The following is a 12,279-nucleotide window of genomic DNA, read 5'->3' on the forward strand; positions in this document are numbered from 1 at the left end:
CGTATAGTTGTAGTTGCTTGAGCTCCACTGGTGAGTGGGCGGTGGGTGGTGTCCGAAGGGGTCTGTGGGAGCCGCACAAAGCTGTATTGCCTATGTAATCTTGAGAGAAAGCCATCTGTAAAGTAACATATTGGATGTGTTTCTTTCTCCAATTGAAGACCTGGATTTGGCGGTTTTACAAGGTGAAGTTTTCGCACTCTCACCTAGCTGATCTTGTTTAAACTTATTTCATTCTTGATTAGATACAAATAGTGTGTGCATAATTTTAAAAGTGATCAGCGTCACCATATTTATGATATATGTATGTACTTGTACATTTTAAATGAATGCATCATTTATTTATAATATCAAGAATTCGCAAAGATCTTAAGCCAAAGACTGACTATCTAAGAGAAAATTACAAATCAAATGAGTAAACGAGTAACAGCAATATTCAATTTACCTAAAGTCAAATTCTCCGCATTTATTAACACCTATCATGTATTAAATATATAACCATTTTACATTAATCCACTTGCCTTCATTTGATCTTGATTAACATAGACCCAGGGCATCCTCACGCATTGCGTGAGGCTGAAAAAACTAGTATCCATGAAAGGAGATGGTCCAATAGATCTTCACTCGTTTACTTTTTTGTATCGCCCAAATTCTAGAAGAGAAAATAGTAACTTGTATTTCCAATCCCAAAAATTTAATAGTGCTAAATAAAAAGTTTGAAAAACTGTGCTAGTTTTTGCTGCGATGTCCATGAATTATGCCTCATAAATAGGTGGGGATCCTATCTATTGAAGGCTAAATGGAGATTTTCTATTTAGCACATAGGAATAAATTGTGAAAATTATTTTAAAAAAAAATTCAAGATATTAATAATTTATTTTATGCACGGTATGAGCTGTATATAAATATTTAATTCTGAATTTTCATGTTGATCTAATGATAAATTAATAGCACATTTATCTACTCAACAATATCAACCTAATGGTGTGCCCAAATTAGGTTTGTAATATTTGATAATTGAGACATAAATCTCACAAATTTCACTTCTATTTCGACAAAAACTGAATATTTGGAAGAAATTCAGTGCAATAAATGATAAAAAAAAAAAGAAAATCCCACAAAATCTTTTCCCTTATAAAACTACTAATCCCTTTCTAAAGAAGTATTTTTACTATTTTAATTGTAGAAAGATATATTCCCTTTGTCTCATTTTTTCATCACTTTTTTAAATTTTAACTTTTCAAGAATAGCATATGGATTTGTTAGAGTTTTCGTTTCCTAATTTACTATCTAAAATTCGAAATTTGAATCTGAAATATACATGACATACAATTAAAGAAAGAGACAATATTGAAAATGTGATAAATAATAACTTTAATTTTAGTAAGATAATAATAAACAGTAACTTTAATTTTAGTAAGATAACAAATATTCTGAGACTTCTCAAAATGAAAATTATAACACTTTTAATGAGACAAGAAATGAGCATTAAATGTTTTTTCAATATTTTCTATTAGGGGAGGGTTGGGTTGGGTGGTACGGGGAGGTAATGTAAGTGAGAGGTCTCGGATTTGAGCCCTCCTGCTTACACAAAAAAAAAAAAAATTTCTATTAAAAAAGGGAAAGAAAAGGAAAAAGAATATTTATAGAAAGCTAAACATTACACGACACCGGGACAGATCACCTAAAATAATAACAGCTTCTCAAGGCAGTTGACAAGTTCCACCTCTTGGTTGAAAAACGTCGCCGTTTCCTCTTTGGTCTGTTTCCTCCTTTTGCCAGTTACCCACATAACAAAGCTTAGAATCTTAAAAAATTCTTCAAATCACCATAGAATTCTCTGAAAACCTCTCAAAATTCAAGCCCTAGAAATCTCTAGAATTTTCTAGGGCTTAATTCATCATGCCTCTGATGTCAAAATCATCCAAAATCCAATTCATCTTCTTGCTCCTCACCGTTCTTTTCATCGCCGTCCGATCGTCCCAGTTCAATCCGCTCTTGTTACCCTCGGATCTTGCCCAAAACAACAACAACAACAACAACGATGGATATGATGATCATCTTTGCCCTCGGGTCACGGAACCGGCACCGGATTCTTGCCCCGTGAAGTGCTTCCGGACCGACCCGGTTTGCGGGGTTGACGGAGTAACCTACTGGTGCGGCTGCGCTGACGCACATTGCGCCGGGACGCGTGTGGCTAAATTAGGGTTTTGCGAGGTGGGAAATGGGGGCTCCGGGTCTGTTTCTGGGCAAGCCCTCTTGTTGGTGCATATTGTTTGGCTCATTCTGCTTGGAATCTTTGTGTTGTTCGGACTTCTTTGAATTGGATGGTTGTTTTGTGGGGGTTCTTTTTTGGCTATTTCGCGGCTGCTATTGGTTTGATTTCTGGTGGAGAGAGGTTATAAATTTCGTGATTTTTTTATGTTATATTGCTAATGAATTTACTGATGTATCGTTGTATATGTGTGTAAGTAGGGACGTCCATTGATTACATGAAATTAGTGTTCTATTCTTTGGCTATTTGGTAGAAATGATGAAATTCATTTGTATTTCTCAAGCCTACTTTGGTTCGTCGATATCAGGATTTGATGTTTTTAATTTGTCGATTTACTAGCTGTTATGATTATTATGCACTTAAGTCGTCCCAGTTTGGTGAATTATGAAATGGAGTAAATTCTAGGTAAGTGAATTTGGTTAGACCTTGCTGGATTATTAAAATGCAATAAGACCTTATGAAGTTCATGTCGAGAGCAAAAGGAATGGCAATGAACTTATGAACTGCAACAGTAAAGGAGTACATAATCTATGGCTTAATAGAAAATGGATGCGAGAAAGGTTTCTAACATTTTTAAACATTTACAGACTACTGCGAGTCTATGATTGACTCTTGAGAAGATACACAAGCAGTTGCTTCTATAGACTAGTGCTTTTGAGAAGCCTGGGTTATATCAGCAATTTACTGTTTTCGTAGCATAAGTAAATGCAGAGCAAATTTTATGCAGAGCTCAGGATGGCGTTGAGTGGCCACATGTTTATTTTGTTTCTATGCATACCTGTTAGGAATTGCATTCTCGGAATACGGAAGAATTTCTGGAGCTGTAAGTTAGGTGACTGATAAGTGTGCTTGCTTGCCATTACTCAGTTGTTCTATATGCTGTGTGAATGTTCATCAGTTGTTCATGATGTCGGAGAAGCAATTAACATTTCAGTCATTTTTTTTAATCTGCTGTTTCAGTTAGATCATATATTTAATATGTAAAGCATGGAATTTCATCAGCCCGCTGAAATGGCGTTTGATTTAACTTAGTTTGGTTTGCCTTTTCTATCTCTCTGCTTTATAACATTTCTGTAGATTCTAGATATCTATCGGGTAGTTGTGCCAAGAAAAGAGAAGTAGGTTGCCACGTCGTATGTTTATTATCAGTTGATGTACATTTATCTGTTCAATCTTATAGAGGCAGATCCAAAAGGATAAGATAGGGAAGAGTTCTGTTTAATTAGCTTGTCCTTTGTTCCCCACCTGCTTCAGATCACTAATGGCATTTTCCAGTTTTCTATAATCATGAGTGCAGAATATCAGTTGTCCTCTGTTAAGGATAAGTTATCTAAAATGTCTCTCTAGTTGCAAGGTTTGGAGCTTCCCCAAATGGACAATAACATATTGACAATGACCATTGCTCCAAGAGACATAAATGGAGATCAAGTAAAGTTTGTGCTTGAAGCTATACTTGAGGACTTGATGCATATAGGCCCTTCCAGCAACGTGTTTTGATATGGTTCATTGTTCGCGCTGCCTTATTCCATGTGCTGGAAAAAGGTTTGAGGGCAATGTGCCCAAAGACCTACCAATCCTCTTCACAGTTCCCAAAAGTTAATTATTTGGAGAGCTCCCTAGTTTTTGATAATCGTTGTGATCGTGCCTGGAAAGTTGGGTAATCAAATTGTGTCTAGCCTATGAAACAAGAATGGCAACTTGCTAGTGTTCACGTAGTGGATGAATGCTGCAATTGTGGCAACTAGTGTAGTTCCGTAATGATATTTGCCATTTAGAAATGGTGCATCGGTGACCAATTTTACAACTCACCTGTTTCATTTTCAAGCAAAACTACCTTTGTGATCGGATCCTCCACCTCTTCTTATAACAGTTGGTTCTTTGATTGATTTTTGAATTTCCATTTCAAACTTTGTCCTAACCGAAGACAATACTTGTTCATATGATGAATTGTTGGATTATTTTGATTTGCAGCTAGGTAAGGGAGGTTGAATCATTTTGGTGATGTTGTTATTATGTTCTTTGTATTTTCTTTAAGGGTACTATGGTGTTGGGTAGGGGTAGGGTTGATGTCTCTAGGTCTTGATTATGAATCTGGATTCTTTTGGTTGGATGCACCTTGATATGTGGACTACATATCCAATCTGGATTCATATCCAACATGGATCTGTTCATGTAGTGGAACCTGGATCTTGCTTGCAACTGTAGTGGAACCTGGAGCTTTTTATACACTATGAATGCATGTAGACTACATATACATCACACCTACATGGAAAATGTGGAAAATGTTTTCCGTGATGAAGCGAGGAAGGCTTAGAGAATGCTTAAAGATCTTGACACAACTCTTTATATGAGGATCAGTTGGGATTTGGGAAACGGTTGTGGTTCATTCTTGATATGTTGCTGCCGTCTCAAGTTGTGACAGGGCCAGATGTGGCCCGAACTTCTATATGTGGCCTTGAGCTTCCGGTAGCTCACCAGCAATACATGCATACAACTCTTGAATCATAGATGGAATTAGAAAATTTCTTTTGAGAGGATGAATTTTAATTCAACTAAATCTTAAGTGTGTAAGTTAAAATTATTTTTAATTTTGAGGGGGGCAAAAGTTAAATTTATAAAGAAGTTTTTAACCCCTCCCTGCTACCCCTAAGTCCATCGGTGTTGTATCTACCTATTATATAAGAAAGAAGTCAACTTTAGTACTTTGTCTCCTTATTTGTCACATGGTTTCTTAATAACTTGACAAGGGGCTTGCTAATATTTCTTGTACATTGCTATTCTTGTCATTGCACATTTTTTTTGGCCTTTTATTCATGCAAAATCAAACAAGCCTGGCCTTATGTTTATGGGTATTCATCGATTGATAGTCGGAAATTCGATAAAAAATTTTGATAATTTGGGAATTGATTTTTTAAGTCCAATATCCGATTACCGTCCAAATTTTCCAAATTTTAGTTTGATAAATTGGATTGGAAAATTAGTAGTGAGTTAAAATATTTTAATTTGCTCTAAAAAAATTGTTATAACAAAATAATATCCCATATGTTTTTCAACAAAATTAATCGACTTACTCAAACAAATATGAAATGCAAAAAAGAGGGAACTCATAATCTCAATTCTTAAACAATATTGAAATAAATAAGAATTTCAAACTTAATTGTTAAGCTAAACTCCAATGTATCAACTTCCATTAAAATTTTATCTCCAACTATAGTTATAGTTAGTTTAGCTAATTACTAATTAATATTTAGTGATAGGATTAAGATTTACTCTTGTATTTAGTAATATACGTAAGTGGGCTTGTATTCTACTTTTGTCTTCTATTGATTTTATGCGATTTCCACTTAATTGTTCTTGAAATTTTAAGTGGGCATGGGCTGTGCTAAGCACAGCCTGAAGTCTTCTAGTGGTTTCAATGTTGCAAGCCAAGGTCAGGACTAAAATAAAATGGCAATAATTTCAATGAACAAACTTAACAAAGCCAACAAACAATGTCCTATCAAAAGAGTTAATTGTCAAGAATATATATATGTAAAAATAATGAAATCAACTAAAAATCGCATTAAATTTGACAAATTTTGAATTAACCTTGTCACAACCATCTGCAGCCAAACTCAACTTCACTACAATGAGTTGCAACTCATCCAAAATTGGCTACAATGATAACATCTCGAAAGATTGACTATTTACTATTAATTCAACATCTCAGTCGAGATTAAGAATCAAATTAGCATAAAAAAACTTAATGCGATGATGAGCTAATATCCAATTCCACTCATTATGCGAATAAATCGATGTGTTGCGATTTAGTTAACATTGCCTTGAGCAAGTTTAACTTGTTATTGATCCACATTTGACTTAATATCTGTAGCAACTCAAAAATATTACCTATTTGTAAGTTTGCCTCTCAAAAGTTCCAACTTCTCCATTTTCAATACCCCTTCAGTTTGACCCTCGTAAATAAGGGGGAGCATTGAAACAATTATTGATATTTAAGGGCCAAATTGAAAAGGTTAATAAATATATGAAGAGGTGGATTGGTGCAATTCGATAATCTAAGAAGGGCAGATTTTGGAATTGACAAATTGGGTTGACATCTTCATTTTTTGGAGGAATCAATCAGGATTCACCATTCTCGAAATTCCTGCTAGATAAAAATTAGAGGAAAAAAAAAACCATTCTTCGCGTGGTGGTACCTTTTTTTTACTATAACAGTTTTTATAGATAATTTCAGAAAACTTTTCTGAGGTTTCTAACAATTTTACCTAGTTTCTCTCTAATTTTAAAAATTACATGGACCTCCCCTAGCTTATTGAATTACCAAAAATGACCCTCACTTTCTAGCTATTTTAAATAAAAAAATTTTGTATTCTTAAAAAAAAAGAAAAAAAACATATTCAAAATTTTTTTTGCAACTCTCAAGACAATTGCCGATTGGAAAAGCTTATTTAGTGGATGCTTTGGTTATGAATGTTATTCAGAGTAATTGATATAGAAGCGGAAGTACTAAAAACCATATGGTATATAAAGAGATGTGATCCCCAGCCCCCAGCTACTGAAGATGATAAAGGAAAGGATGGCAAAGGACATCAAAATGGCTACTTTGATAGACGATATTAATGACCTCAGCTCCTTATTTCAGAAATGCTCCTTTTGCTTAGATAGGAGCTTAGAATCTAGATGTGAAGTGATTAGTGATTATGCTTTAGGCATATTTCAAGATGAGGAATGGATTAATCCTCAGTGTGTCTAACACTGTTGTATAGAATTCCTTGAGCCTTTGCTCATATAAGTTTTTTTGCCAATCAATACAAAAATCTATGTTGCAGGAAAAAAAAAATATAAAGAGATGTGAAGCCTGCCAGCCGATGGGTTTTGAATTGTTGAATCATCGTTTTATGTGTTTATGATTTTTTCTAACAACTTACGCCTTAGGATTGTGATGATAATAAGATAAATGGAATTGTTAGTGGTGGCGTGGCTCTAAGGTAGAAAAGAAGATTATTTGGAGAGTTTTTTTATTGTCTTTTTCTCTTTCTGATCTAGTTGGCAGCCTGTGATAGTAGTAATGGAGGTGGATTTGATGGTGGTTGTGGAGGTAGAAAAATGTTAGTGTTGATAGTTTTGGTGTTACAGAGATGAATGCAAAAGAGGCTCTCTTTTTTTCCATTTTTAACATGAAGGGTTTTTTTTTCTAGGATTTTCATTTGAAATTCGTGCGTTTTTTAAAATTTGTTACACAAATAGTAAATACAAGAGAAGTTAGAGTAATTTTTAAAATAATAGGAGAATTAGGTAAAATTATCAGTAAGCTCAAGAGAGGATTATGAATTATGTAAAGACAGATTAAGAAATATGTACAACGATTATTGAGTGTGTTTAGATAGCTCAATTTTGCTAAATAATATTTCGCTTGCATTATACATATATTTCCCAATCCACTCATTTATATTTTCAACCACCTTTTTATGTCACATATATCACATTACAAAAAGTGTTACAGTACTTATTCTAAATAATATTTTAAATAATACTCTATCCAACGTTTTTTTAAAATAATGTCCAAATAATAGGAATCTAGATCAATCTTTCCCATCATAGATGCATGAAGAACAAGGCTGTTTTTTTTTTCTTTTTTAAGATTTTGAATCCAAGACCTCCTACTTATAATTTTTATCACTTTACCACCTAATCCAACCCCTTCTCCTCGAATAAGGCTAGCTTGATTATAAGTTTGCCTGTCAAATTTTTAAAATATTCTAGTATTACACCACTTATTTATGAGGAGTTTTACAGTGTCTTTTGAGTACCATACCATTACGTATCAATTTACCGCTAGTATTACAATACTTAATTTAATACTCCAGTTTTTTAATACACACTAACCTACCGGTCCTCGAACCATAGTTTTCTTTCCGCCCAAAAATTCAACATTTGATGGATCTTAATGGTTTCTCAATCCTTTCCACATAATTCAAATTTACTTGTTAGTCAAGACAAATCCAAGTACTCAAATACTTTTTCTCTTTTTATTTTTTCCAAGTCCACCAATGTTTTGAAATTTGAACCGGACTAGCCGGTTCGGCCAAGCAAATTATGAACCGATCATGACTTTTGGTCTGATTTTATATTTAACTCAGGATGTCAAATGAACAGATCAAATCTAGTCAAGAGCCAATCAAATTGGTAAAAATCGATAAAAAAATCGACATTTGAACTGGTTTTTCACTAAATATTTCTTTCTTTTTTTGTATATTAATTTTATCCAAGTAATTTAGTATTAAAATAATTAAAAAATTTTAAAATCATTGAATCGGAGTTTAACCTGTACGAACTGAAAGGTCATCCAGTTCACTTGCTGGTTTAGATTTGAAAACATTGTAGTTCATAATTTTGTAAGAGTAGAAGTAATGATATTCCTAGACCTGACAATTATGCCCAAAACCTAACAACTCACCCATTAATTTGAGAGGTTGGGTTGGGTAATTTGGGTGTTGGGTCAATTTTGGGTTGGATAATAAAAATTCAAATATATTTTGAGCGGTTTGGATAGTTGTGTTGGGCACCCATTACCCAACTTAAATTTTAAAAACAAATAAAGAAATTATGATTCAGATACATTGAAAAGGAACCGTGTTAATGCAAACAACTTGCATCTTCCAATAGAGATAATACAACTATAAAAGTCTTTTCACCCTTCGCATCTTCCAATAGAGATCAATATACATCATGAAATACTTCTAAAACAACGCGTTAATTATAAGGTCGGTTGAATTAAGATAAAAAATATAAGGCGCTCTTTCTACCCTTTCCTTTCTTTTCTTTTTCTGGATAACAAACCAAAATTATAAAAGAATAAGAAAGTAACTGGAAATTTTGGTGGAGAAGTTAATGCTGCGTTAATTTTCACAAGAATTTTCAAATGAATTGGATAGTGACATTTGAACTAATTGGTTGAGAATTGTATCTCTCTCATCAAAATTTCAGTTTAATTAAGGCGTGATTGGATCTCTTATAGAACTAGAAATATGTTTGGTACAACTAATACTAAATCAAGTAACAATACTTGAAAAATCGTATATTGGTATACCATTTTTTCATGCTATATCCAATCTGGACTAAAATTGTTGCTTCGATCTCTTAGTTTGGACCAAAGCTATATCCACTATCCAATTTGAAAATCCTTACTTGTATAAAAAATAATGAGTTCATCCAAATAATTAAACAGCTAGTATGTGCGTGTATTTGTGAAAGTAAGTTAGTGTATAAAAATAATGTATTTCTAAAGAACTTAAAAAGTGAGTGTGTACTTGTATCTGTGAGAGTGTTTTAGTATGTGAAAAAAAAAATTTTGTGTGTAAAAATGTATTTAGGAGAATTTATGTATCTAAATTTATTAATTAATATATTTGGTCATATTTAGGTCATGAATTTGAGATGATTCAATATGATCTAATCCAAAATTAACTCAATCTAAAATTGGACGGATTGGATATAACCCATTTAAGTGAAAACCCAATATTAATCTACCCAAAATCTGCCCAACCCGCTCAATTGCCAGGTATATATATTCCTAGTGTCAAAGTTGGAGATACCCGCCTTGAAAGACAAATCTTCAAACCCATTGTTAGACACCTCAAGAGAGAGGTTGGTCCGCACACTCAATTTAGACCATTTGTCACCAATATTGCTCAGGTCTAGCTCCTACTTGATGAGAACACATGCCTTTGCTCACCTCAAATTATTTTGTTGCTTATCTCTTTTTTTTTCTGTGTAAAGATCAATTGTGACTATGTAAACGGTGGTTCTCATTTATAAGTTACAAGATCAATTGTGATTCATAAGTTTTTTTATATTGACTTGTAAATGAATGTCATATTATTGTTGCAACTTAAAATTTATATGTTTTTTGTGATTATCACTAGTTTCATGTCATAAAAAGTAATTTTTTTTTAAACTTGCATCTATCTCACAACCCACGAAAATTTAAATTTCTTGTAGTGTAGAATCTTGTGAGGTGATGTTAGAAGAATCCTGTCCTCTTTATATTTTATATTCTGTTTGCCTAAAAACAATCTTCTCTCTTGTCATTAAGTTGTCTGCGTCGTATTTGTGGAAAATAACAAGAAGCCCATATGTTGTACGAAGAAATAATGGATGACTATTGAAAAAACCAAATGGTTTTGGTTGATAATTCGAAGATAAAATACACTTCTATTTCCTTCAGATTTTCACGTATTTTGTTACTGCAAATTGAACTACAGTCATAGCATCAAACCTATGTTACATGTTTTGATTGAGGAAACTTATTTCGAAGGCCTTGGATAGAGATTCATCACTAGCATAGGTTTGATAAACTTATTTCAACTACCTTAATCAATTGTGGTTAGCATATTTTGTAGATTAAAAGCAGTATTATCAGAATATTCAGGTTTGATCGTAGCACGAGAAGTTATTGATTGACTATACGTTGATTCATTTCTTTTATCTATCAATAAAAGAACTTTGCTATATGTTGTGCGTGTGTATGCACACACTACAAGAATTACAAAAATAATGTCATAAATGACACGAATGAGTTTTTTTTTTTATTTTTTAATGAAAATCTATGTATGCCTATATGCATGTTTAAGAAACTTGTAGCAATATATTAAATGGGCGAATTATCTAGGTAGTCATTGAACTTTTTAAATAGTCAAGATTTAGCCATTCAATTATTAATAATATGTTTTTATCCACTGAATTATCAAATAAATAAATAAATAAATAAATTTTAGGTCATTTTGTCTGATCCCATCATTAACTTTTCCAGATTTAAGAGTTCGCACGATCCACGAGACATACTATTAATAGTTAGATATGGCAGAATTAACGATGAAATTAGACGAAATTGTCCAAAATTTACACTTTTAATAGTTTAATGGGTACAAATATACTATTAATAATTGATTGACCAAAATTTGATAATTCAAAAAGTCTAATGGCTACCCAAACAATTTGCTCTACATTAAACTGACATTAGGTGGTGCCATGTGTACTGATGTAAATCACTAAGTAGCAATTAGGGGTGCAAATGAGTCGAGTCGAATTGAGTTTTGGCCTAATCGAGTCGAGATTCAACTTAATTTTATGAAGTTCGAATTCGAACTCGAGATTGACGAGTTTTCAATGTAAAACTCGAGCTCGAGTTTAAAAAAATAAAAAATAATTATTTTATTTTTAAAAAATAAATAAAATAATAGTTTTTCTTAACAATTAATAAAATATTAAATATATATAATTTTACTATTAAAATGAAAAAATAAAAAAAATATAATCAAGTCAATTTACGAGTTAACGAATTAAATATTTTTGAACTCAAATTTCGCTTGATCAACTCGAACTCGACTCGAATTCGGATCAAATTTGAGCCAAGTTCAAATTTGAGTAGATGGTTCGATTCGTTGCATCCCAATAGCAATCAGACGTAACGTAAGAGTGAAAGAAGGAAACAAGAAGTATCTTAAACTTGCTACTACCTAATTAGGTGATCAGAGGGACCTATTCATGTACGATGTACATATGACACACAAGCACATGAGGTCATAGAATTTGGCCTTATGTGACTTTTTCTTTGTGGTCCTATGTTCTCAACTTGATTGCCATTACTACTCTTTTCAAAAAACGTTAAATGAAGGGCCTGTTTGGAAGTCATGTTTTTTACCAAGTTTTTATTATATTAGTTTTTTAACAACTTGTGCTACAGAACCTCCAAAAATTTACCAAAGTTTTTAACCTACACACTTAATATATCCAAAACACAACAAAAAAAAATTCCCTTCTCCTTTTCTTCTTCTTCCTCCCTCACCACCATTTCCATTGCCGGCTCCGTCGCCGGTTCTCGCGCCAATTTCCGGTGCCGGTCTTTTTTTTTCCCTCTCCCCCTCTCCCTCCCCTGCCATCATCCTCTCTTGTCTTTTTTTTTTTTTTCTCTTCTACGTCCGGCCGCCCCCAATTTCCTCCCCACC

General features: G+C 33.1%; 1 protein-coding gene across 1 annotated transcript; it reads left to right on the plus strand.

Moving 5' to 3' along the window:
• Window positions 1–1,762: 1,762 nt before the first annotated feature.
• On the plus strand, window positions 1,763–2,635 carry LOC113765256. The gene has a single exon (XM_027309372.1). The coding sequence runs from the start codon at window positions 1,900–1,902 to the stop codon at window positions 2,317–2,319; it is 420 nt and encodes a 139-aa protein (XP_027165173.1). The 5' UTR covers window positions 1,763–1,899; the 3' UTR covers window positions 2,320–2,635.
• Window positions 2,636–12,279: the final 9,644 nt, after the last annotated feature.

The sequence above is a fragment of the Coffea eugenioides genome, chromosome 3 (assembly GCF_003713205.1).
Source record: "Coffea eugenioides isolate CCC68of chromosome 3, Ceug_1.0, whole genome shotgun sequence".
Classification (NCBI taxonomy): domain Eukaryota; kingdom Viridiplantae; phylum Streptophyta; class Magnoliopsida; order Gentianales; family Rubiaceae; genus Coffea; species Coffea eugenioides.

What these genes read in the sequence shown, in the direction of transcription:
- LOC113765256 (XM_027309372.1), top strand. Translation starts at nt 1,900, where the DNA reads ATGCCTCTGATGTCAAAATCATCCAAAATCCAATTCATCTTCTTGCTC.